The sequence below is a fragment of the Pseudophryne corroboree genome, chromosome 4, assembly GCF_028390025.1.
Source record: "Pseudophryne corroboree isolate aPseCor3 chromosome 4, aPseCor3.hap2, whole genome shotgun sequence".
Lineage (NCBI taxonomy): Eukaryota > Metazoa > Chordata > Amphibia > Anura > Myobatrachidae > Pseudophryne > Pseudophryne corroboree.
The window spans coordinates 371,265,340-371,292,481 of record NC_086447.1 but is presented as its reverse complement, the minus strand read 5'-3'; the positions used below and the strand labels follow the sequence as shown (position 1 = coordinate 371,292,481).

General features: G+C 47.8%; 1 protein-coding gene across 1 annotated transcript in view; it reads right to left on the bottom strand.

Annotated features, from left to right (window-relative positions):
• LOC134909580 (ATP-binding cassette sub-family F member 3-like) overlaps positions 1 to 27,142 on the bottom strand; it is an 86,713-nt gene continuing 59,571 nt past the window's right edge. Inside the window, exons 19-21 of the mRNA XM_063916589.1 lie at positions 1,510 to 1,642; positions 1,227 to 1,314; positions 1 to 1,070 (exon numbers count right to left, since the gene is read on the bottom strand). Of these exons, the coding sequence (XP_063772659.1) occupies positions 912 to 1,070; positions 1,227 to 1,314; positions 1,510 to 1,642 (380 nt within the window). The 3' untranslated portion in view covers positions 1 to 911. The remainder of the gene's footprint in view (positions 1,071 to 1,226; positions 1,315 to 1,509; positions 1,643 to 27,142) is intronic.

The following is a 27,142-nucleotide window of genomic DNA, read 5'->3' as shown; positions in this document are numbered from 1 at the left end:
TATGGTCATTTTGCTCTTTATTTACACCTTGGTAGTTTCACATCTCCTGGCACCCCTAATAACTTAACAGGAAGCGAGAGATAGCTGTTTACACTGAGCAAGATGTTGACTGCACACTACTATGAGAACTGGCATCATTTTATCAGGCTTTACCTAGCTAAATCGCTAGAATTGTGGCAAATAAAGAACATAAAATATTCTCTGTATGGAACATAGTAAGCGACTGCACACCTACTATACTGTATGTAAAGGCTGGAGGACTCAAGTGTGTTTCATTTATACATAAGAGAAAATGTTGTCCACTAACCATTAACTTATCAACAAGGACCCTAAGCCCTTGCCTACTGGCTTAATGCCAGCATAATCTGTGAGCTGGGATGTCCTGACAGTAACAAATAATAAAATCATAGACAAACGATTCTACTACTTATATTACACAAGATGTACATGGCACAGTGGGGTGATAGAAAGCAGAACCATTAAGTTAAAATCCTCATTAATCAATAGATCTGCAGTATAAAATGAACAGCATTTGTTAATGAGCAGCATCAACTTTGATTTACATATTAAATAAACAGCAAAGTATGTAATTTAGGATTGGATTTGCAGTAAGTCTCAGGAGGGCATAAAAGAAATGAATTGGTTAAATATGGTAATGTGCAGCATAACATAATTTCACATAAACAAATCCTATCACTGCTCAGTCTTTACTGCTTGGATAATAAATATCATTCCTCAGCTCTCAAACCTATCAGTCTTAGCTGCAGGCTCCTGGAGCATATCTTTGCAGAACACCCGCTTGTTTAAAGGTCAGAATTCTTGCTCCCCAATTTGTGACAGTCAGTATGCACAGGACACCCACGAAGCTGGGGAAAAACACAAGAGCATTGCCAAACTCTTGTAGAGTTCAATTATAGGAAGCCCTCTTTGCGGAACTGTTCCTGCAAGATGTCCCGGTATTCATCGAAACCTCCCTCCATTCGAGTCACTCCGCCATTTTCACAGACCCATAGCTCCCGACAAACAAGTCGGATAAACCGCTCGTCGTGAGAAACTAGGATCACTCCTCCCTGAAGAGAAGACAGTGAATGACATTAGATATCAGGACAACATTACATTCATGAAAATGACTACAGACCACAAAAAGGTATGCGGCTTAGGATATAAGTGGAAAGTATTCATCAAGTAGAGGGTTACGAAAGAAGGAAAAAAAGAAAATGTTATACCCGGAATTTATTCAGTGCTTGGCCCAAAGCTTCAATGGTCTCCATATCTAAGTGATTCGTGGGTTCATCCAGAATGTAAAAGTTGGGACTGAAAGAACAAGGACAATACAGAATACATATGAAAACACAAAAATATTCACATAATTAGCTAACAAATAATTCACATAGCCATACAAGAGACATTATACATAACCATTCTCTCTAAAACTAAAACTTTTTTTTTTTTTTTTACCTTAAGACAGTGTATGACAGGGACCAAGAAATTCAATCAGCATTCTCTTACCATGGCATGGTCATCTGAGCAAAAGCAACACGACTCTTTTGGCCTCCAGAAAGACTGACAACAGGCCTCACTGCAAGTTCACCAGAAATCCCATAGCTGCCAAGCTGGTGGCGGTATTCCTCCTCAGTTTTACCTAGAAGGAATGGGAAATAATAAGAATTTACTTACCGATAATTCTATTTCTCGTAGTCCGTAGTGGATGCTGGGGACTCCGTCAGGACCATGGGGTTTAGCGGCTCCGCAGGAGACAGGGCACAATAATAAAAGCTTTAGGATCAGGTGGTGTGCACTGGCTCCTCCCCCTATGACCCTCCTCCAAGCCTCAGTTAGGATACTGTGCCCGGACGAGCGTGCATAATAAGGAAGGATATTGAATCCCGGGTAAGACTCATACCAGCCACACCAATCACACCGTACAACCTGTGATCTGAACCCAGTTAACAGTATGATAACAACGAAGGAGCCTCTGAAAAGATGGCTCACAACAAGAATAACCCGATTTTTGTAACAATAACTATGTACAAGTATTGCAGACAATCCGCACTTGGGATGGGCGCCCAGCATCCACTACGGACTACGAGAAATAGAATTATCGGTAAGTAAATTCTTATTTTCTCTAACGTCCTAAGTGGATGCTGGGGACTCCGTCAGGACCATGGGGATTATACCAAAGCTCCCAAACGGGCGGGAGAGTGCGGATGACTCTGCAGCACCGAATGAGAGAACTCCAGGTCCTCCTCAGTCAGGGTGTGCCCCTGACCAAGTAGCAGCTCGGCAAAGTTGTAAAGCCGAGACCCCTCGGGCAGCCGCCCAAGATGAGCCCACTTCCTTGTGGAATGGGCTTTTACTGATTTTGGCTGTGGCAAGCCTGCCCCAGAATGTGCAAGCTGAATTGTACTACAAATCCAGCGAGCAATCATCTGCTTAGAAGCAGGAACACCCATCTTGTTGGGTGCATACAGGCTAAACAGCGAGTCAGATTTTCTGACTCCAGTCGTCCTGGAAACATATTTTCAGGGCCCTGACAACGTCAAGTAACTTGGAGTCCTCCAAGTCCCTAGTAGCCGCAGGTACCACAATAGGTTGGTTCATGTGAAAAACAGAAAACACCTTAAGGAGAAATTGAGGACGAGTCCTCAATTCTGCCCTGTCAGAATGAAAAATTAAGTAAGGGCTTTTATATGATAAAGCCGCCCATTCTGACACACGCCTGGCTGAAGCCAGGGCTAATAGAATCTTCACCTTCCATGTGAAATATTTTAATTCCACAGTGGTGAGTGGATCAAACCAATGTGACTTTAGGAAACTCAAAACAACATTGAGATCCCAAGGTGCCACTGGGGGCACAAAAGGAGGCTGTATATGCAGTACCCCTTTTACAAACGTCTGAACTTCAGGCAGTGAAGCCAGTTCTTTCTGGAAGAAATTCGACATGGTCGAAATTTGAACCTTAATGGACCCTAATTTTAGGCCCATAGACAGTCCTGTTTTCAGGAAATGTAGGAAACGACCCAGTTGGAATTCCTCTGTAGGGACCTTCTTGGCCTCACACCACGCAACATATTTTCGCCAAATGCGGTGAAAATGTTTTGCAGTTACATCCTTCCTGGCTTCGACCAGGGTAGGGATGACTTCATCTGGAATGCCCTTTCAGGATCCGGCGTTCAACTGCCATGCCGTCAAACGCAGCCGCGGTAAGTCTTGGAACAGACAAGGCCCCTGCTGGAGCAGGTCCTCTCTTAAAGGTAGAGGCCACGGTTCTTCCGTGAGCATCTCTTGAAGTTCCGGGTACCAAGTCCTTCTTGACCCATCCGGAACCACGAGTATCGTTCTTACTCATCTCCTTCTTATGATTCTCAGTACTTTTGGTATGAGATGCATAGGAGGGAACACATACCCTGACTGGTACACCCACAGTGTTACCAGAGCGTCCACCGCTATTGCCTGAGGGTCCCTTGACCTGGCGCAATATCTGTCTAGTTTTTTGTTCAGGCGGGACGCCATCATGTCCACCTTTGGTTTTTCCCAACGGTTTACAATCATGTGGAAGACTTCCCGCTGAAGTCCCCACTCTCCCGGGTGGAGGTTATGCCTGCTGAGGAAGTCTGCTTCCCAGTTTTCCACTCCCGGAATTAACACTGCTGAGAGTGTTATCACATGATTTTTCGCCCAGCGAAGAATCCTTGCAGTTTCTGCCATTTCCCTCCTGCTTCATGTGCCGCCCTGTCTGTTTACGTGGGCGACTGTCGTGATGTTGTCCCACTGGATCAATACCGGCTGACCTTGAAGCAGAGGTCTTGCTAAGCTTAGAGCCTTGTAAATTGCCCTTAGCTCCAGTATATTTATGTGGAGAGAAGTCTCCAGACTTGATCACACTCCCTGGAAATTTTTTCCTTGTGTGACTGCTCCCCAGCCACTCAGGCTGGCATCCGTGGTCACCAGGACCCAGTCCTGAATGTCGAATCTGCGGCCCTTTCATAGATGAGCACTCTGCAGCCCCCGCAGAAGAAAACACCCTTGTCCTTGGAGACAGGGTTATCCGCTGATGCATCTGAAGATGCGATCCAGACCATTTTCCCAGCAGATTCCACTGAAAGGTTCTTGCGTGAAATCTACCGAATGGGATCGCTTTGTAAGAAACCACCATTTTTCACAGGACCCTTGTGCAATGATGCACTGATACTTTTCCTGGTTTTAGGAGGTTCCTGACTAGCTCGGATAACTCCCTGGCCTTCTTCTCCGGGAGAAAACATCCTTTTCTGGACTGTGTCCAGAATCATTCCTAGGAACATTAGACGTGTCGTCGGAAAAAGCTGCGATTTTGGAATATTTAGAATCCACTCGTGCTGTCGTAGAACTACTTGAGATAGTGTTACTCCGACCGCCAACTGTTCTCTGGACCTTGCCCTTATCAGGAAAGCGTCCATATTTCTTTTAGGAAGAATCATCATTTCGGCCATTACCATGGTAAAGACCCGGGGTGCCGTGGACAATCCAAACGGCAGCGTCTGAACTGATAGTGACAGTTCTGTACCACGAACCTGAGATACCCTTGGTGAGAAGGGCAAAATTTGGACATGTAGGTAAGCGTCCCTGATATCCAGTGACCCATATCGTCCTGGTTCGCTATCACTGCTCTGAGTGACTCCATCTTGATTTGAACCCTTGTATGTAATTGTTCAAATCTTTTAGATCTCACCGAGCCGTTTGGCTTCAGTACCACAATATAGTGTGGAATAATACCCCTTCCCTTGTTGTAGGAGGGGTACTTTGATTATCACCTGCTGGGAATACAGCCTGTGAATTTTTTCCCAATACTGCCTCCCTGTCGGAGGGAGACGTTGGTAAAGCAGACTTCAGGAACTTGTGAGGGGAAGACGTCTCGAATTTCCAATGTACACCTGGGATACTACGTGTAGGATCCAGGAGTCCACTTGCGAGTGAGCCCACTGCGTGCTGAAACTCTTGAGATGACCCCCCACCGCACCTGAGTCCGCTTGTATGGCCCCAGCGTCATGCTGCGGACTTGGCAGAAGCTGTGGAGGACTTCTGTTCCTGGGAATGGGCTGCCTGCTGCAGTCTTCTTCCCTTTCCTCTAACCCTGGGCAGATATGACTGGTCTTTTGCCCGCCTGCCTTTATGGGTACGAAAGGACTGAGACTGAAAAGACTGTGTCCTTTTCTGCTGAGATGTGACTTGGGGTAACAAAAGTGGATTTTCCAGCTGTTGCCATGGCCACCAGGTCCGATGGACCGCCCCTTTATACGGCAATACTTCCATGTGCCGTCTGGAATCTGCATCACCTGACCACTGTCGTGTCTATAAACATCGTCTGGCAGATATGGACATCACATCTACTCTTGATGCCAGAATGCAAATATCCCTCTGCGCATCTCGCATATATAGAAATGCATCCTTAAAATGCTCTATAGTCAATAAAATATTGTTCCTGTCAAGGGTATCAATATTTTCAGTCAGGAAATCCGACCAAGCCCCCCCAGCGCTGCACATCCAGGCTGAGGCGATTGCTGGTCGTAGTATAACACCAGTATGTGTGTATATACTTTTTAGGATATTTTTCAGCTTCCTATCAGCTGGCTCCTTGAGGGCGGCCGTATCTGGAGACGGTAACGCCACTTGTTTTTATAAGCGTGTGAGCGCCTTATCCACCCTAAGGTGTGTTTCCCAACTCGCCCTCACTTCTGGCGGGAAAGGGTATACCTCCAATAATTTTCTATCGGAGGAAACCCACGTATCATCACACACTTTAATTTATCTGATTCAGGAAAAACTACAAGTAGATTATTCCCACCCTACATAATACCCTTATTTGTGGTACTTGTAGTATCAGAAATATGTAACACCTCCTTCATTGCCCTTAACATGTAACGTGTGGCCCTAAAGGAAAATACGTTTGTTTCTTCACCGTCGACACTGAAGTCAGTGTCCGTGTCTGTGTCGACCAACTGAGGTAAATGGGCGTTTTTACAAGCCCCTGACGGTGTCTGAGACGCCTGGACAGGTACTAATTTGTTTGCCGGCCGTCTCATGTCGTCAACCGACCTTGCATCGTGTTGACATTATCACGTAATTCCTAAATAAGCCATCCATTCCGGTGTCGACTCCCTAGAGAGTGACATCACCAATACAGGCAATTTGCTCCGCCTCCTCACCAACATCGTCCTCCTACATGTCGACACACACGTACCGACACACAGCACACACACAGGGAATGCTCTGATAGAGGACAGGACCCCACTAGCCCTTTGGGGAGACAGAGGGAGAGTTTGCCAGCACACACCAAAAACGCTATAATTATACAGGGACAACCCCTTATACAAGTGTTTTCCCTTATAGCATTTTCACATATGTAATCATATCGCCAAATAAGTGCCCCCCCTCTCTGTTTTAACCCTGTTTCTGTAGTGCAGTGCAGGGGAGAGCCTGGGAGCCTTCCTCACAGCAGAGCTGAGCAGGAAAATGGCGCCGTGTGCTGAGGAGAATAGGCCCCGCCCCCTAAAACGGCGGGCTCTTCTCCCGGAGTTTGTGAGATCTGGCAGGGGTTAAATACATCCATATAGCCTCAAGGGCTATATGTGATGTATTTTAGCCATACAAAAGGTATAATACATTGCTGCCCAGGGCGCCCCCCCCAGCGCCCTGCACCCTCAGTGACCGCTGGTATGAAGTGTGCTGACAACAATGGCGCACAGCTGCAGTGCTGTGCGCTACCTTATGAAGACTGAAAGTCTTCTGCCGCCTGTTTCTGGACCTCTGGACCTCTTCAACTTCAGCATCTGCAAGGGGGGTCGGCGGCACGGCTCCGGGACGAACCCCAGGGTGAGACCTGTGTTCCGACTCCCTCTGGAGCTAATGGTGTCCAGTAGCCTAAGAAGCAAATCCATCCTGCACGCAGGTGAGTTTACTTCTCTCCCCTAAGTCCCTCGTAGCAGTGAGCCTGTTGCCAGCAGGACTCACTGAAAATAAAAAACCTAACTTAAACTTTTATTCTAAGCAGCTCAGGAGAGCCACCTAGATTGCACCCTTCTCGGCCGGGCACAAAAATCTAACTGAGGCTTGGAGGAGGGTCATAGGGGGAGGAGCCAGTGCACACCACCTGATCCTAAAGCTTTTATTATTGTGCCCTGTCTCCTGCGGAGCCGCTAAACCCCATGGTCCTGACGGAGTCCCCAGCATCCACTTAGGACGTTAGAGAAAAGGTCAGGCAACACCCAGCAAAATAAATGTATAATGAGCATTTGCATACAAATATCTATCCCGATTAAGGTCACCAGACTCCTTGGACAGAATGACATCCTGGTTTGACAACGAATGCTAAAAGCTGATCTTCCCTGCTGTAAATAAGCTGCAGCTTCTGAAGAGAAACCGTAGGATAACAAATAGGTTGTTATGATCACAAGAGGCCACATAGTGCCTGTAATGCTCCAAATGTAACAGAGGTAATTGTTACTAGGAAAAATAGCCATGAGTCATCCATCGTGTGACTTCAGGAATAGGTTCAAATGGTACACAATTTAATGCTTCAAATATCAAACTAAATTTCCACAGAGCCACAAACAAACTTATATTCTCTTTAGGCTTTGGAAGAATCAAATGATCCAGTGTTCTGATACCAACTTTGGCCCCTGAAAAAAACCATTTAATGTTGATAGGGCAAGACAGTAGCTATAGCTGCATCCACTATAGGAACCATGGAGAAATATGTATTAAGCCTGGAGAAGGGATAAAGAAGTGATAAACCAGTGATAAGTGGAAGGTGGTAACACATCAGCCAATCATTACGGATTTTAAAAATGACAGGAGCTGACTGGCTGGTGTGTTATTAGACCAACGTTTCCGGAACTATGGGGGAGATGAATGGAGCACTGAAAAAAAGAGTGGAGAAGTGAGTCAGTGGAGAAATTGCCCATGGTGGTAACCAATCAACTTTGAGGTAACATTTATCAAGTGCACTCTATCAAATTATAGGTAGCAGCTGCTTGGTTGCCATGACAACTTCTTCACAGGCTCACTTCTCCACTCTTCTCTGCTTCATACATCTCCCCTAGGGAGGCCAATCCCGGGCCATTTTTTTAAAATCCTGGGTATTGGGATTGAAAAATGGTCTATCCCGGGATTGGCGTTTTCCTGTGTGGCCGCCCCCCTCCGCAGACATAACTCGCCATGCACCGGGTCAGGGCAGGTGGGAAACATCAGCTGCTCTCTCCCAGCGGCGTGACGGCGTAGCGTGACCTCTCACTGCACATCATGCTGCGCTGGGGACTTGGGATGAGGAAGCCGGGCAGTGTCTGAGCGTCCTAAGGACACTCAACGCTGATCCCTCAATCACCGGGATTGGAGCTTCCAATCCCGGGATTGAATCACGCCAATTTTTGGGCCTAAATCCGGGATCCCGCTGATCCCGGGATTGACCTCCCTAATCTCCCCCTCTATCCATTACATTAAAATTAAAGCTTTTACGAGCGAATTATGTAGACAATATTAGGTTATTGGAACTAGGTTCTTCAAAGTGTGATCTATGTTCAGCTATGTCTACTGCTGCAGTTATGCATAAGAATTTATACAGATATTTCAATAAATGTCCACATCATACATAACTAATTTTCTAGGCATCTCTAATTTCTCTTTCATCCAGTAGGGGACACTGGAACAATACTTAGACATTAGGGGTGTGAAGCTTGCAACCGGAGGTGTGGCACAATCTAAAATTAGCATTGTCTGCACAGCCGGCTCCTCCTCCTTCACAGCCCTCCTCCCTCAGTTTGGAAAATTGTGCCGAAGGAGGTGCAAGTACAGAAGGGAGCTCCTGCTCCTAGAAGTTTTCTTTGATTATTAATTGATTTTCTTCTTTCTTTTTCCTTTTTATACTGACCCAAACCCTCCTAACTAAAGGGAGGGTGCAGGTTTTTGAACTAAAAGATGGTAAATGCCCGATCCCACCTAAATGAAAGGGGGTGCAGGCTTTACCAGATAAAAAGACTGCGTCCCCCTAATAAAAGGGGGACAAAGTTCAGGAGTGGAGACAATGATTCCAGATGAAGGGGTCTGCATCTCCTTACCAACAACTGTAAGTACAGATTGTTTTTAAAATGGCCCCCGCAGCACTTAGGTAGTATATTGATTTTATCTTCCCAATAACAGCTATAAACAGCGATAGGTAGCCACTGTGGCTCAGTATCTAATAGCCAGTGCTATAAGCACTGAGACCTGGTTTTGAATCCTACCCACATATAAATTTTAATAATTAACTTTCCACTGGGCAGGCAAAAAAGGAGGCGCCGCTATGGGACTGAGGAGATTGGTCCCGTAGCGTCCATCACAGGCAGACAGGGGCGCCGCTGCGGGACTCAGTGTAACAATCCCATACCATCAGACAGTGGCGCCGCTGCGGGACTGAGTGAAACGGTCCAGTAGCGTGCGTCACCAGGAGAGAAGAAGCGCCACTACGGGACTTGGTAAGCGATCCCGTAGCGTGCAGAGAGCCACATAGAGGGGGCAGACATAGGACCCTGCGCCACTGCGGGTCTTACAAAGTCCATACGCACAGAGACAGCGCCGATACGGGACTTGGTATTAACGGTCCCGTAGCGCGCGCCATAAACACTGCAGTTTCAGAAGGGCTGAAGAGACCATTCAGCCCGGATGAACGGTTTAATCTGAATTACCCTGTGATAAAAGGAAAATATGGAGGGCACTTAGTACATAGGCGCGCCTCCCCATATGTTTACCTCATATCCCTGAAACTAGTGGCCAGTACATAATGAACTGTCATAAAAATTTCAATGTCGGCCATTTTATTAATTCCTATCTGGCGCCAGCAACAGGGAAGGGTAAGCCCTCCCACTAGTAAAACTATCATGAGGGATGTGCATGTGTAGCACTAGCTCCCTCTACTGGTGCCAACATATACTCAGAAAGGTGAGATCTCCTGAACATATCATTTTACTATACTACTTATATTTTCAACGGACTTCTATTATAAAGATCCTAACGAAAATACTTAGAAGCAAGCGGATACAAACCCTACCATCGCAGCATGGAGGTCGCATATAGGCTGGTGTTTCACTTATTTATTTTGTTATTTTTATTATTTATTTATATAAATATATTTTTGTCCTGTTGTTTCTATATAAAGAAAGGAATAGTAATTCCAGCCGGATCCGATAACTTTGCTTCCGTCATTTCTCACAGCCTTTCTCTTCCTAGTTAAACGGTGAAAGCACCACGAAATATCCTCGTAGGGGGTTTCCATGACAGATTTCATGCAAAGGACTCCAACGGGAAGAGACCTGGTATGTTTGTACATAATGTATCAAGAAGAGCACACGGGTTCAAGCCCGAGGAAGGCAGTCCCGGGGTGTGCAATTCCTACTTAGACGCTCCACCCGGGAGCAGTGCTCCAGCTAGGACAAGGTTAACCTGGTAGATAGAATCTCCAATGGGATACCAGAATCCCGCACGTAACAATCAGTGCGGCGGGATTCTCACAGACGATGGATGAATTTCTCATCAGGTTAACGCCTCTTACACAAGCGGTAACAATGTTCACGGCGGTTAGACGGGCCTCTTCCTCTTGTACCGGAAATAAGAGGGAAGCGGGTATTCTCATTGATACAATGGGTGAGTACATTGAATCTAACCTAAACGCCGATTTTCCAGGAGAGGACACGGCAATCACAACAATCTGTGATCCTAGACTTTAAGGTCCAATAGGTAAAGGAGCCCGTAGATTCGAATTGTTCGAATTCCAAAAGCGTTTTCCAATTCCTAAATCCTTCCAGTCTCGAATGGAGGAGGTTTGGGAACCAACCTGACTAACGTTTTCAAATTCCAAAAGGGATTTCCAGTAACCTATCCCCTTCCTGAGAGTATAAGCATAAGTGGGAGTTTCCGCCGCTTGTGGGTGTTTTCCTAGGAAGGTTGTCGAAGAAGACAATCTTACCGTTACCTCATATAATGACCTTAAGAGGTTGACGCAGCTTTAACGTCAAAATTTTGTGACAGTTGCAGCACAGAGGCCTACGCTCGTCTGCCGTGGGTTGACAAGGCCATGGGAGTATGGTCAGGACACATAGTACAGGCTATTTAGGGGGAAAATGGCTTGAAAAAAGTCACCCAACTGGCGTAACACATTCGAGATTCAGCCCCACACTTGTGTCAAGCCTCTGGGGATATTCACAGAATAACATCGCGCATCTCTACATTAGCCAGATCGGCTAGAAGGTGCGGTAGAATACCACCCTTTGAGGATGAGCTGTTTTTCGGTACAGTGTTGGACAAATGGATTCGCAAGCTACAGCGTCCACTTGTCTGCCTACTCCTTATACAAGAACCATTACACAGGTTAGGAAAGGTTATCGGGACCAGCGTGTAATTCCTTTAGAGCTCAGTCCTTGCGAGCCCGAGGAAGAGTTTTTGGTACACAAGTACGTGGGGGCAGAGGTAGAGGCCGCTCACAGGAGCCAGTAAGCGGGATAAATCTGCTGACAAGACCGTGGCAGGACGGTCTCACGGCTCACCTGGAATTCCCCTTGATGGTCGAAGGTCTGGAGTTGCCTCGGTGCCCTCAGGTAGAATAAGAGCTACTGCCGACAATGGAAAGAATGCTACGTTCAGAGGTCATTCTCCCAGTTGCCGCCTCTCAGTGAGAAATGGCTCTCTACTCCAATCATTTTGTCATACCAAGTCAGACAGGACAGTCCGACCGATACTCAATTTTAAAGTTTTCAGCTGGTTGCTAAGTGTCTACAAATTCAAGCTGGAATCGATCCAGTTGATCATTGCGGGTTTAGAACATGCGTATCTGCATATCCCGGTCTGGGCCCCTCACCAGGCTTTAAGGTTTGCACTGCTGATGGATAGCTGCCAATTCAGGGCCTTACTGTTCAGTCTCTCACTGGCCCCAAGACTCTTTACAGACTGTTAAAGTCACGATAGGTCCTTATCTACAGAAGATTAGGACATTCATGGTTGCAGACTCGGGACTGTTGAAGTCATCATAGGTCCTTATCCAGGCGACCTGCTAATCAATGCATCCTCTCGAGACCAGTTGATCAGAGATGTTCAGACATCCCATCCAATTCTCTTTCAACTTGCGGAGATTATGAATTTCCAGAGATCCAACCTCTGGCCAGCTCAACAGTTTCAATTCCTCAGTCTCCTATCGGACAGGGTACAACTGAGAGGATTCTTACCAAATAACAAGGTCCAGGACCTACAGAGATTAGTGGTTCAGATACTGAGGTCACAGACGATTTTCTACACCTTTGTGTGGAAATTTTTGGCCAGTTGGTGGCAGTCTTCATTCCCGTCCATTACAGACGAACCTCATTGCTCAGAGAGCAAGGTCAGATTCCGACTTCCACCACACATACACGCTTCCTTACTTTATTTGTCATTGCACAGGAATCTCGCAGCAAGCTAGAGATTCGGCAGTTGAGATTTGTGGTTCCTGCCAACAGACGTCAGCCTCAAAAGGTTGGGGTGCCGTCTTAGAATAGCATTAGTTTCAGAACAGTTGGACGCTCCGGGAGAATACCTTTTCTTGGTCAAAGGTCCAAGTCATGGGTCAACACATAAGGATGCAGTTGAACATCGTCAGGACGACGGCATACGTAAACCGTCAAGGAGGAAAGAGGAACGGAATGGCGTTAGAGAAAGCCACAAGGGCTGTGTCCAGGACAAGCAATCCAGCAGCTAAGGGAGTGGACACATCAACACTTTCTTGGTGTTATAGGAAGGTTTAAATTTTTCCACCTTTACAACTCATTCTCAGGGTTCTGAAGTGTGTTCAAACGAGAGCGAGGGTCGGTGATTCTATTCGCACCAGATTGGCCCGCTGCGTGGGTTACTAACGGCAGATCCTTGAAATTCACCTCAGTAAGGGGCCCTGCTATCCCAGGGACCATTGCCAACATCCAGAAACGGGCTGTTTTTACCGGCGCGGTTATTGAAACCCAGATCATCTGAAACAGAGGGATACCGGGATCTATTATTCTTACGATGGTTACCGCTAGGAAGCCGGTAACAGACATACATTACTACAGGAATTAGTAGAGGTTCTACTTGGACTAGTGTCATGAGGGGGTGAATTTCGGCGTTCTTCCACTTCTCCTTACTTCTACTGTTCCTTTCGGCAGGTCAGGACGTAGGACAGAGGCTGGGTTCTCTGAACGGTCAAGTTTCGGGTCCATCCGTCCTATTTCGACAGCGGTTGACATCCTTGCCAGAGGTTCAAACCTTTTTACAAAGGGTTCGGGGGATCCAACCCCCTTCTTCGTCTTCCTACTGCGTATTGGCACTTAAATTTGGTGTTTAAACAGACCTGAAATAGCTTGACGGTCACGTTACTACTGGTCTTGGCTCCGGCCAGGCGGGTTTTCTAGGTTGGGAGCTTTAGGGCAGTACTCAGTACAAAAGTAGTTACCTTCCTATGGTTGTTTCGGACCTTCGAGTAACTCAACCAATTGTAGTAACATATTTTCTGGATCTCACAGATAGAGACGTGTCCTCGGCTGTTGTCCGAGTTTACCGGGGTTGCCTACAGGTTACATCGTCCTTCAGAAAGTCGGACTATGTCTTGGTTCTTTGTGATGAGCCTCAAAAGCGTTAGCCAGCATCTCAGCAATCTGGGTCTAGTTTTGCCTTTCGGCAAACTTACATTCCATGTGACAAACAGGTTCCGTTTCAGACGGGTACTTCTACCACGACCAGTGGGCGACTCATGGGCGGAGGCCAGAGGGGTTTCCAAGGCTCAACTTGGCAGGGCGGCATTGGGGTTCTCACATGTTCACAGGATTTTACAGGTTGAGGCTTTTTGCATCCGGGAACTCTAAGTTCGGACGTTTAAGTTTACAGCCAACCGACAGCACTCCCTCCCTGGGAGTAAACTTTGGGACGTCCCCTAATGTCTAAATATTGTTCCAGTGTCCCCTAGTGGATGAAAGAGAAAAGAGGATTTTGGTACTTACCGATAAATCCATTTCTCTGAATCCTCTAGGGGACACTGGACGCCCGCCTCGGTGCTGTCAGTCGGCTGGGTTCAAACTTCCTGTTCAAAGGACTCTTGTGACCCACGTAGTTAGTCCCAGGACTTTGACAAACAAAGTCATAGGATCAAATCACATTGTGGCTCTGTGCCTAATATGGATTTTACGAAGTTTTTCCAAACAGCGTTGATTTTCCAGTTAAGAGTTCTTGGGTGCTGTTTGATAGGTTGTACGGTTCGGTTCCTCGCCATGTGCTCAAGTGTCATGTCCTATTCTCTCAGTCAAATTTTCCAAACTGAGGGAGGAGGGCTGTGAAGGGGAGGAGCCGGCTGTGCAGACAATGCTAATTTTAGATTGTGCCACACCTCCGGTCGCAAGCTTCACACCCCTAATGTCTAAGTATTGTTCCAGTGTCCCCTAGAGGATTCAGAGAAATGGATTTATCGGTAAGTACCAAAATCCTCTTTTCTCAATACTAGATTTTCCTTCAATGTTCAAATAATCTCTTTTGGAATAATAATCACTATCTATCATTTCAGTCTGAGCCAAAGACCTACATCTTTTTACCACTTGCTTGGATCTTTCTTTCTCACCTGAAACAAAAGCTAATATAAGCCAGACAGACTACTTAAACAGTCCTGCAGGATGAATGCTTTGTTTTGGCCGAGAGCTACATTTGGTGCACACATTCTCATCCTTCTGCACTAGAAAACTGTAGCCCCGGAACACGCCCAGCATCTCAGCACACCATTCCATCCCTCCTTCCTACATCACATGTTGACATACAAAGAATGAGCAGGTGGCATTACAGTGCACAGCACAGTAAAATGGGTAGTAGTTAATAAATCGGAGTAAGGAGATGCCAGAGATACTCTGAAAACTCAGGCCCAGATTTATCAAGCCTTGGAGAGTGATAAATAGCATGGTGATAAGGTACCAGCCAATCAGCTCCTAACTGTCATTTTTCAAACACAGCCTGTGACATGTAAGTTAGGGCTGATTGGCTGGTGGCCATTTATCACCGTGCTATTTATCACTCTTTAAGGCTTGATAAATGGGGGCCTCAGTCTTCTCAAACTTGCTTGATAAATGTCAGCTAGACTTCCAAGACCAGTAGGCGTGTTATAAAAACAAATTAATTATCACTGTACCTTATAATCCTCATGGTCACATATGTTCATGCACTAATGTTTTGCTTGGAAATTAAAAGTGACTAGTCAACCACGTTGCTCAAAATGGAGCAAAAAAATAAAAAATAAAAAATAAAATGTAGTGTGGGATCTACAATGCGTTCATCTAACATTTACTGTACTGTGACAATGTACACTTCTGAGATACAGAATTTAAAAAGAATTCATTATATCAACTGAACTTAGGGCAGAAAAAATAGGATTTTAATTACCTACCGGTAAATCCTTTTCACGTAGTCCGTAGAGGATGCTGGGGTCCACATTAATACCATGGGGTATAGACAGGTCCCTTGGGAGCCATGGGCACTTTAAGAGTTTAATAGTGTGGGCTGGCTCCTCCCTCTATGCCCCTCTTACCAGACCCAGTCTAGAAACTGTGCCCGAGGAGACGGACATACTTCGAGAGAAGGAAATACACAGATAGTGGCGAGATTCACACCAGCTTACACATAACAAGGCAAACCAAGCTAACCAGCTTGAACAAGTCAGCAACAACTGAACAACAGTACTTAACCAAGTAACAATGGAGTACTGAACCAAGTAACTTCTGCAGTAAAACGAAGCGCTGGGCGGGCGCCCAGCATCCTCTACGGACTACGAGAAAAGGATTTACCGGTAGGTAATTAAAATCCTATTTTCTCTTATGTCCTAGAGGATGCTGGGGATGTACCAAAGCTCCCAGTACGGGAGGGAGAGCGCGGAGGCTCCTGCAGAACTGATTGACCAAACTTTAGCTCCTCAGAGGCCAAAGTATCGAACTTGTAGAACTTAGCAAACGTGTTCGACCCTGACCAAGTAGCTGCTCTGCAAAGTTGTAAAGCTGAGATACCCCGGGCTGCCGCCCAGGAAGAACCTACCTTACGAGTAGAGTGGGCCTTAACAGATTTTGGACACGGCAATCCTGCCGTAGAATACGCATGCTGGATAGTGAACCTGATCCAGCGAGAAATCGTCTGCTTAGAAGCAGGCCACCCAACCTTGTTGGGATCATAATGGACAAACAGAGCGTCCGACTTTCTATGACGAGCAGTTCTCTTCACATAGATCTTCAAAGCCCTCACAACATCCAAGGACTTTGAGGTAATTGAGGAGTCCGTAGCCACTGGCACCACAATAGGTTGGTTGATATGAAAAGCCAACACAACCTTTGGAATAAACTGCTGACGCGTCCTGAGCTCAGCTCTATCCTCACGGAAAATTAAGTAGGGGCTTTTACAGGACAAATCCCCCAATTCTGACACACGTCTAGCAGATGCTAATGCCAACAGTGTGACAGCCTTCCAAAGTGAGAAACTTGACCTCAACCTCATGTAAAGGCTCGATCCAATCCGATTGCAGGAACTGCACCACCACGTTAAGATCCCAGGGTGCCGTAGGAGGCACAAAAGGGTGGATGGATGTGCAGAACCCCTTCCAAGAAAGTCTGAACCGCAGGGAGGGCAGCCAATTGTTTCTGGAAGAAAATGGATAAGGCCGAAATTTGGACCTTTATGGATCCCAAACGAAGGCCCACATCCACACCTGCTTGCAGGAAGAGTAGAAACAATCCAAGTTGAAACTCCACCGTAGGAAAATTCCTGGATTCACACCAATACACATACTTTTTCCAAATGCGATGGTAATGTGTTAATGTTACTCCTTTCATAGCCTGCATCAGGGCAGGAATAACCTGGGCCGCAATGCCCTTCTGAGCTAAGATTCGGTGTTCAACCTCCATGCCGTCAAACGTAGCCGTGGTAAGTCTTGATAAGCAACGGCCCTTGTTGCAGAAGGTCCCCTCGAAGAGGAAGAGGCCTCGGCTCTTCCAGCAGTAACTCCAGAAGATCCGCGTACCAAGCACTTCTTGGCCAGTCCGGAGCAATGAGGATCGCCTGAACTCTTGTTTTCTTTACGAGTTTTAGAATTCTTGGGATGAGTGGGAGTGGAGGGAACACGTACACTGACTTGAACATCCGCGGAGTTACCAGGGCGTCCACCGCCACTGCCTGTGGAGATCGTGTCTGTTGAGGAAGTCCGCTTCCCAGTTGTCCACTCCCGGAATGAAGATTGCCGACAGCGCCATTGCGTGTCTTTCTGCCCAAAGGAGGATTGTTGTTTCCTCAGACATTGCAGCCCTGCTCTTCGTTCCGCCCTGTCGGTTTATGTAGGCTACCGTCGTTACATTGTCCGACTGCACCTGAATGGCCTGATCTTGCAGAAGATGTGCCGCTTGTAGAAGACCGTTGTACACGGCTCTTGGTTCCAGAATGTTTATTGGAAGAATGGATTCCAGACTTGACCACCTTCATTAGGAGGTTTCCCCTTGGGTGACAGCGCCCCAACCTCTGAGACTTGCATCCATGGTTAGAAGAATCCAGTTCTGAATCCCGAACCTGCGGCCCTCGAGAAGGTGAGGCATTTGTAGCCACCATAGGAGTGAAATCCTGGCTTTCGGCGACAGACGAATTCTCTGGTGCATGTGCAGGTGAGATCCGGACCACTTGTCCAGGAGATCCAGTTGGAAGGACCGTGCATGAAATCTTCCGTACTGTAGAGCCTCGTAGGAGGCAACCATCTTCCCCAGAAGGCGAATGCACTGATGAACCGATACCCAGGAAGGCTTTAAGGCATCCCGGACCATTGTTTGTATCACCAACGCCTTCTCCACCGGTAGAAACACCCTCTGTACTTCTGTGTCGTGGATCATCCCCAGGAAAGACAATCTCCTTATCGGCTCCAAATGTGACTTTGGAAGATTGAGGATCCTTCCATGATCCCTGAGCAGTCGAGTCATGAGAGCAATGGACTGAAACAACCTCTCCCTGGACGATGCCTTTATCAGCAGATCGTCCAGATATGGAATTATGTTCACTCCCAGTCTGCGGAGGAGTACCATCATCTCTGCCATCACCTTGGTGAACACCCTTGGTGCCGTGGAGAGGCTGACAGGCAGTGCCTGGAACTGTTAGTGACAGTCCAACAGTGCAAATTTGAGTTAAGCCTGGTGTGGCGGCCAAATCGGAATGTGGAGGTACGCATCCTTGATATCTAGGGATACCAGGAATTCCCCCTCCTCCAGACCTGAGATCACCGCTCTCAGAGACTCCATTTTGAACTTGAATTCCCTTAGATGAGGGTTTAACGACTTCAGGTTCAAAATTGGTGTGACCAATCCATCTAGTTTCGGTACCACAAATAGGTTTGAATAGTAACCCTTGCTTTCCAGATGAGGTGGAACTGGAACAATGACATCTGCCTTTTCTAATTTTTGAATGGCTTCCTGCAGGATAGACCTTTCCGTCAGCAAAGCTGGTAAGCCTGATTTGAAGAATCTGTGAGGTGGGAGCTCTTGAAACTCCAGTCTGTACCCCTGGGACACAATATCCTGTACCCCGGGATCCAGGCCGGATGATATCCAGGCGCGACTAAAAAGTCTGAGTCTCGCTCCCACCTGCCCGCTCTCCAGGCTGGGAGGTCCACCGTCATGCTGAGGATTTTGAGGAAACAGAGCCAGTCCGAAAGGACTGCATTGTAGATGTAGAAAATTTTTCTTCCGGTTTCTGAGTGGCTGAGGGAAGAAAGGTTGACTTACCTGCGGTTGCCGTGGAGATCCACGCATCCAATGCTTCCCCAAATAGAGCCTGACCTGTGAAGGGTAGTTTCTCCATACTTCTCTTGGATTCCGCGTCTGCAGACCATTGGCACAGTCAGAGTCCTCTGCGTGCCGAGACAGCCATGGAAGACGTCCTTGCATTCAGATGATCCAGGTCCTTCATGGCCTCCACCATGAAACCCACAGAATCCTGTATGTGATGTAAAAACATTTCAATGTCACTTCTATCCAGAGAATCTAATTCCTTAAGTAATGTGCCTGACCACTTTACTATGGCTTTAGAAATCCATGCACAGGCAATAGTGGGCTTTAAAGCCACGCCTGAAGCAGTGTATATGGATTTGAGCGTAGTCTCAATCTTGCGGTCTGCCGGTTCTTTCAAAGCGGTAGACCCAGGGACAGATAAAACCACCTTTTTAGACAGTCTAGATATAGAAGCGTCTATATAGGCGGGTTTTCCCACTTTTTCCTATCCTCCTCAGGGAAGGGAAAAGCAACAAGAACCCTTTTTTGGATCTGTAACTTTTTCTCCAGGTTTTCCCAGGATTTTTCAAATAATGTGTTTAATTCCTTAGACGCAGGAAAAGTCAGGGAGGCTTTCTTATGGTCTGTAAAGTCTCCTCGACCTGCTCAGGTGCTTTGTCAGTAATGTGTAACACATCCCTAATGGCCTCAATCATGAGCTGTACCCCATTTGCAATGGATGCCTCACCCCCCCGCATATCCCCATCACCGTCTCTCGTATCAGAGTCGGTATCCGTGTCGACTCGCATAATTTGGGTAAGAGCACGCTTCTTTGGACATATACCAGAGGAGTTTGAGGAGGTATTAGGAACAGAACCAAACAAAACCTCTACAGATTTACTCAAAACCTGTGTTTCAGCCTCAGTATGAGCTATCCCAGATGAAATCTGGGATATCATTCCCTTAAATTGAAGCCACCCACAACGGTTCGGATTCAGAAGGCTGAGACATGATATTACATTCCTGAGTACATGGAATGGATTCCTCTGGGGAAGATGCATACTCTGCAGCACAAGACACAGAGTACCTGGACATGGTAATGTGAGAAATATGTACACACATGCACACAGGAAAATGTCAGACACAGTTTCCCCCAAGTACCTTCAGAGAGAGACAGAGTTAATGGAGCCAGCACCCGCACAGCGCCCCAGTAGGCAGTTATATAATAAAAGCCTGGCGCTGACTGTGCAACCTTAATACACTACACAGTGTAAAATTGTGAATAACACTCTCTCCCCCCCTTCTATAACCCCTGGTACTGCACAGTATAACTGGAGTTATGTGGAGGGTCAGCGCTCCCTGTCAGCGTCTCTGTGTGTGATCTGCAGAGAGAAAATGGCGCTGGTGAGCTGGTGGATCCGCTCTGAGAAGCTCCGCCCCCTGTCATGGCGCATCTTCCCGCACTATAAGATTATACTGGCCTGAGGTAAAACACATTGCTAGCAGTAGAATACCTTCCCTGATAGCCCAGATGACCATTTTAAGGGTATCGCACTGGCCCAGGGCACCCCTCACAGCGGCGCACAGCAGCGCCTCTGAGCCCAGCTACAGTGCTGCGCTCCTAACCTGATGCTGCCATTCTCACCGGTTCCCCGCTTGTCGGGTCGCCGGCAACCTACTCACCACCGACGTCTTCTGGCTCTGTTAGGGGGTGGCGGCATGCTGCGGGAGTAAGCGGTCACCTCGGGGGCTTGCAATCATCACCCTCAGGAGCTCAGTGTCCTGTCAGCGGAGATAGTGGCCATTAACCTCAGAGGGTTGGACACTACTCCCCCCCTAAGTCCCACGAAGCAGGGAGGCTGTTTCCAGCAGCCTCCCTGTGCCTAACTCTTTTAAAAAATAAGATTTTACTTACCGGTAAATCTATTTCTCGTAGTCCGTAGAGGATGCTGGGGACTCCGTAAGGACCATGGGGAATAGACGGGCTCCGCAGGAGATAGGGCACTTTAAGAAAGACTTTAGAATTCTGGGTGTGCACTGGCTCCTCCCTCTATGTCCCTCCTCCAGACCTCAGTTAGAGAAACTGTGCCCAGAGGAGATGAACAGTACGAGGAAAGGATTTTTGTAAATCTAAGGGCAAGATTCATACCAGCCACACCAATCACACCGTATAACTTGCGATAAACTACCCAGTTAACAGTATGAACAATAACATAGCCTCGGTTCAAACCCGATCAACTATAACATAACCCTTATGTAAGCAATAACTATATACAAGTCTTGCAGAAGAAGTCCGCACTTGGGACGGGCGCCCAGCATCCTCTACGGACTACGAGAAATAGATTTACCGGTAAGTAAAATCTTATTTTCTCTAACGTCCTAGAGGATGCTGGGGACTCCGTAAGGACCATGGGGATTATACCAAAGCTCCCAAATGGGCGGGAGAGTGCGGATGACTCTGCAGCACCGATGAGCAAACAGGAGGTCCTCCTCAGCCAGGGTATCAAACTTATAGAACTTTGCAAAGGTGTTTGACCCCGACCAAGTAGCAGCTCGGCACAGTTGTAGTGTCGAGACCCCTCGGGCAGCCGCCCAAGAAGAGCCCACCTTCCTAGTGGAATGGGCCTTAACCGATTTAGGCAATGGCAATCCTGCCGAAGAATGCGCCTGCTGAAACGTGTTACAGATCCAGCGAGCAATAGTCTGCTTTGAAGTAGGAGCGCCAACCTTGTTGGCCGCATACAGAACAAACAGAGCTTCGGTCTTCCTGATCCTAGCCGTTCTGGTCACATAAATCTTCAAAGCCCTGACCACATCCAGGGACTCGGAATCCTCCAAGTCCCGTGTAGCCACAGGCACGACAATAGGTTGGTTCATATGAAAAGAGGAGACCACCTTGGGCAGAAATTGAGGACGAGTCCTCAACTCTGCCCTATCCACGTGAAAAATCAGGTATGGGCTTTTATATGATAAAGCCGCCAATTCCGAAACCCGCCTTGCAGAAGCTAAGGCCAACAACATGACCACTTTCCAAGTGAGGTATTTCAACTCTACTGTTTTGAGTGGTTCAAACCAAGGTGACTTGAGGAAACTTAATACCACGTTAAGGTCTTAAGGCGCCACCGGAGGTACAAAGGGAGGCTGAATATGCAGCACGCCCTTCACAAAAGTCTGTACTTCAGGAAGAGAAGCCAATTCTCTTTGAAAGAAAATGGATAAGGCCGACATTTGAACCTTTATGGACCATAATTTTAGGCCCAAATTCACTCCCGTTTGAAGGAAGTGAAGCAGACGGCCCAACTGGAACTCCTCCGTAGGAGCAGCTCTGGCCTCACACCAAGAAACATATTTTCGCCATATACGGTGATAATGTTTAGACGTCACATCCTTCCTAGCCTTGATCAGGGTAGGAATGACCTCCTCCGGAATCCCTTTTTCCGCTAGGATCCGGCGTTCAACCGCCATGCCGTCAAACGCAGCCGCGGTAAGTCTTGGAACAGACAGGGCCCCTGCTGCAGCAGGTCCTGCCTTAGAGGAAGAGGCCACGGATCTTCTGTGAGCAACTCTTGCAGATCTGGATACCAAGACCTCCTTGGCCAGTCTGGAACAATGAGGATTGTTCTGACCCTTCTTATTCTTATTATCCTCAACACCTTGGGTATGAGAGGTAGAGGAGGAAACACATAGACCGATCTGAACACCCAAGGTGTCACCAGAGCGTCTACCGCAACCGCCTGAGGGTCTCTTGACCTGGCGCAATACCTCTTTAGCTTTTTGTTGAGGCGGGACGCCATCATGTCTTTCTGAGGCAGTCCCCACCGATCCGTGATCTGTGTGAAGACTTCTTGATGAAGCCCCCACTCTCCCGGATGCAGGTCGTGCCTGCTGAGAAAGTCCACCACCCAGTTGTCCACCCCCGGGATGAACACTGCTGATAGTGCGCTTACATGGCCTTCCGCCCAGCGTAGAATCCTGGTCGCCTCTGCCATGGCCACTCTGCTCCTTGTGCCGCCTTGGCGGTTTACATGAGCCACTGCCGTGACATTGTCTGACTGAATCAGAACCGGTTTGTTCCGAAGCCATTCCTCCGCTTGGCGTAGGGCGTTGTATATGGCCCTCAACTCCAGGACATTGATGTGGAGACCAGTCTCTAGGCTTGACCAGAGACCCTGGAAATTTGTTCCTAGTGCAACAGCTCCCCAACCTCGGAGGCTCGCGTCCGTGGTCACCAGGACCCAGTCCTGAATGCCGAACCTGCGACCCTCCAGGAGGTGAGCACTGCACAGCCACCACAGGAGAGACACCCTGGCCCTGGGAGACAGGGTGATCCGTTTTTGCATGTGTAGATGGGACCCTGACCATTTGTCCAATAGATCCCATTGAAAGGTCCTTGCATGGAACCTGCCGAAGGGGATGGCCTCGTATGAAGCCACCATCTTCCCCAGAACCCTCGTGCAATGATGCACTGAAACCTTTTTTGGCTTCAATAGGTTCCTGACCAGAGCTACTAGGCTCCTGAGCCTTCTCCACTGGAAGAAAAACTCTTTTTTGGTCTGTGTCTAGAATCAGGCCCAAAAAGGTCAGACGCGTTGCAGGGACTAGCTGGGATTTCGGTAAATTGAGACTCCAGCCGTGCCTCTGCACCGTCTTCACGGACAGAGACACGCTGTCCAGCAACTTCTCCCGAGATCTCGCCTTTATGAGGAGGTCGTCCAAGTACGGGATAATTGTGACGTCCTGCCTGCGCAGGAGCACCATCATTTCCGCCATTACCTTGGTGAAAATTCTCGGGGCCGTGGAAAGACCAAACGGCAACGTCTGAAATTGGTAGTGACAGTCCTGTACTGCAAATCTCAGGAACGCCTGGTGAGGAGGGAAAATCGGAACATGAAGGTACGCATCCTTTATGTCCAGGGACACCGTCCAATCCCCTCCCTCCAGGCTGGCGATGACCGCTCTGAGCGATTCCATTTTGAACTTGAACCTCTTCAAGTACAGGTTCAGGGATTTCAGATTTAAAATGGGTCTGACCGAACCGTCCGGTTTCGGTACCACAAACAAGGATGAATAATAACCCTCTCCTTGCTGGAGATGAGGAACTTCGACTATCACCTGTTGAATGTACAATTTGTGAATTGCAGCTAACACCAGCTCCCTCTCCGACGGGGAAGCCGGCAGAGCCGATTTGAAAAACCGGCGAGGAGGCATGTCTTCGAATTCCAGTCTGTATCCCTGGGAAATAATCTCTATTGCCCAGGGATCCACCTGTGAGAGAACCCAGACGTGACTGAAAAGACGAAGACGTGCCCCCATTTGATCTGACCCCCCCGGAAAGCCCCAGCGTCATGCGGTGGACTTTGCGGACGTAGGGGAGGACTTCTGCTCTTGGGAACTAGCCGAGTGCAGCTTTTTTCCCTTGCCTTTACCTCTTGCAACAAAGGACGATCCCCGTACCTTCTTGCTTTTATTGGAACGAAAAGACTGCAGTTGATAATGCGGTACCTTCTTCGCATGCTGCGGGGGAACATAAGGTAAAAAATTCGATTTACCGGCCGTAGCAGTAGAGACAAGGTCCGAGAGGCCTTCTCCAAACAACTCCTCCCCCTTCTAAGGCAATGACTCCATATGCCGCATTGAGTCGGCGTCTCCCGTCCACTGTCGGGTCCACAAGAGTCGCCTAGCAGAAATAGACATAGCGTTTAATCTGGAGCTTAGTAAACAAATGTCTCTCTGAGCATCCCTCATATACAAGGCAGCATCTCTGATATGCTCAATGGTCATTAGAATGGTATCCCTATCTAAGGTGTCAAATTCCGTAGATAAGGAGTCTGCCCATGCCACGACAGCACTACAAACCCAGGCCGACGCCATGGCCAGTTCTAACGATAGTTCCTGAATGTGTGTAAATGTGCTTCATGGTAATTTCCTGCTTGCGATCAGCAGGATCCTTGAGGGAAGCAGTATCCGGAGAAGTCAGTGCCACCTTCTTGGATAAGCGTGTCAGTGCCTTGTCTACTTTAGGCGAAGATTCCCATCGTATCCTATCCTTCTGTGGAAAAGGATACGCCATAAGAATCCTTTTGGGAACATGTAGTCTCTTATCCGGAGTCTCCCAAGCCTTTTCGCACAATTCGCTTAGCTCAAATGAGGACGGAAACGTGACCTCAGGCTTTTTCCCTTTATACATGTGAACCCTCGTGTCAGGGACAGGGGGTTCCTCAGTGATATGCAAAACCTCTTTTATGCTAATAATCATGTATCGAATACCCTTTGCCACCTTGGGCTGTAATTTTGCATCCTCATAGTCGACACTAGAGTCAGTATCTGTGTCGGTATCTGTGTCAGCGACCTGGGATATGGGGCGCTTTTGAGACCCTGAAGGTCCTGGCGCCACAGGGACAGGTACGGTCTGGCTACCTGACTGATCCCTAGCTTCAGCCTTGTCTAACCTTTTATGCAGGAGATTCACATTTGCATTTAAGACATTCAGCATATCCACCCAGTCCGGTGTCGGTGTTGCCGACGGCGACATGACATTCAAGCACTCCCCCTCCACATTAAGCGAGCCTTCCTCGTCAAACATGTCGACACACGCGTACCGACACACTTCACACACACAGGGAACCTCTTTTCTGAAGACAGTATCCCCTTCAAGGCCCTCTGGAGAGACAGAGAGAGAGTATGCCAGCACACACCCCAGCGCAATGACCCTGGAGACCAACACAAAATGCTTTTCCCCCAGCCGCGCTGTATAATATGTTATCCGCCAATTATGTGCCCCCCCCCCCCCCTCTCTTTTAAACACCCCTTCACCGTGTGTAAGCAGGGGAGAGTCCGGGGAGCTTCCTCTCAGCGGTGCTGAGGAGAGAAAATGGCGCTGGTGAGTGCTGAGGGAGAAGCCCCGCCCCCTCGGCGGCGGGCTTCTGTCCCGCTCAAACTTACTAAAATATGGCGGGGGCTCTTTTATATACATGTACAGTGCCCACCTGTACATGTATATTGTCTTTTGCCATAATAGAGGTGTTATATTGCTGCCCAGGGCGCCCTGCACCCTTACAGTGACCGGAGTATGTGAGGTGTATGGGAGCAATGACGCACAGCTGCAGTGCTGTGCGTTACCTCAGTGAAGCTGAAGGCTCCTGCCACCTGACGTCTTCTGACTTCGGTTCTTCTGGCTCTGTGAGGAGAACGGCGGCGCGGCTCTGGGGGTGGACGCCCAGTAAGAACCTGTGCTCACCCCCTCTGGAGCTAATGGTGTCCAGTAGCCGAGGAAGCAGAGCCTATCTTAGACAAGAAGTTCTGCCCCTCTCTCCTCAGTCCCTCGATGCAGGGAGCCTGTTGCCAGCAGTGCTCCCTGTAAAAATGTAGAAAAAATCCAAACAAAAATGCTTTCTAGGCAGAGAACTCAGGGGAGCTCCCTGCAGTGCACCCATCTCGCTCTGGGCACAGTGTAAAACTGAGGTCTGGAGGAGGGACATAGAGGGAGGAGCCAGTGCACACCCAGAATCCAAAGCTTCCTTAAAGTGCCCTATCTCCTGCGGAGCCCGTCTATTCCCCATGGTCCTTACGGAGTCCCCAGCATCCTCTAGGACGTTATAGAAAAAAACAATAAAACTAAAAACTCCTAGGAGCTCCCCTAGCTGTGACCGGCTCCAATGGGCACATTTTCTAAACTGGGTCTGGTAGGAGGGGCATAGAGGGAGGAGCCAGCCGACACTATTAAACTCTTAAAGTGCCCATGGCTCCCAAAAGGACCCGTCTATGCCTCATGGTACTAATGTGGACCCCAGCATCCTCTAGGATGTAAGAGAAAAATTGGTAAGAGCTTCGCTGCAATTTACAACTCAAAAGGAAAAAGCGTGTGCCCCCCACTCAATGTTTTTATTATGGGAAAAATTCCCGGCTTTGAGGCATTATTCTTCAACAACCTGATCACTTATCAAAATTCTGCAACCTTACTGCACATCTACATCACACACCCTATCAAATGACACCTGAACCATCAAAATGTGTGTCATTGCGGAGTAGTTGCTCTCACAAAAACAAAACAAAAATAGCTTTGTTGATTAAATATATATAGGTTTTCCCACCCACTTTAAGGGATAGAAACAATGTTTAGCATATTGCAGTGGTTCTCAACCTTTAAGTTTTCTCAACAGGTCAAGTTTTGAGGATTTCTGTCTGTGGACACAGGTGGGATAATTACGGACCAGCAAAAAAACAGATTCACCTGTGCATGATTAGGAAATCCACCTGTGGGTGATACTTGGGGACTGTAATTGAGAACCACTGGAATATACCAGAGTTTCCCAACTCCGCCATTACTGTCCAGGTTTTAAGGATATCCATGCTCAAGTCCAGATGGTTAAATCAAAGTG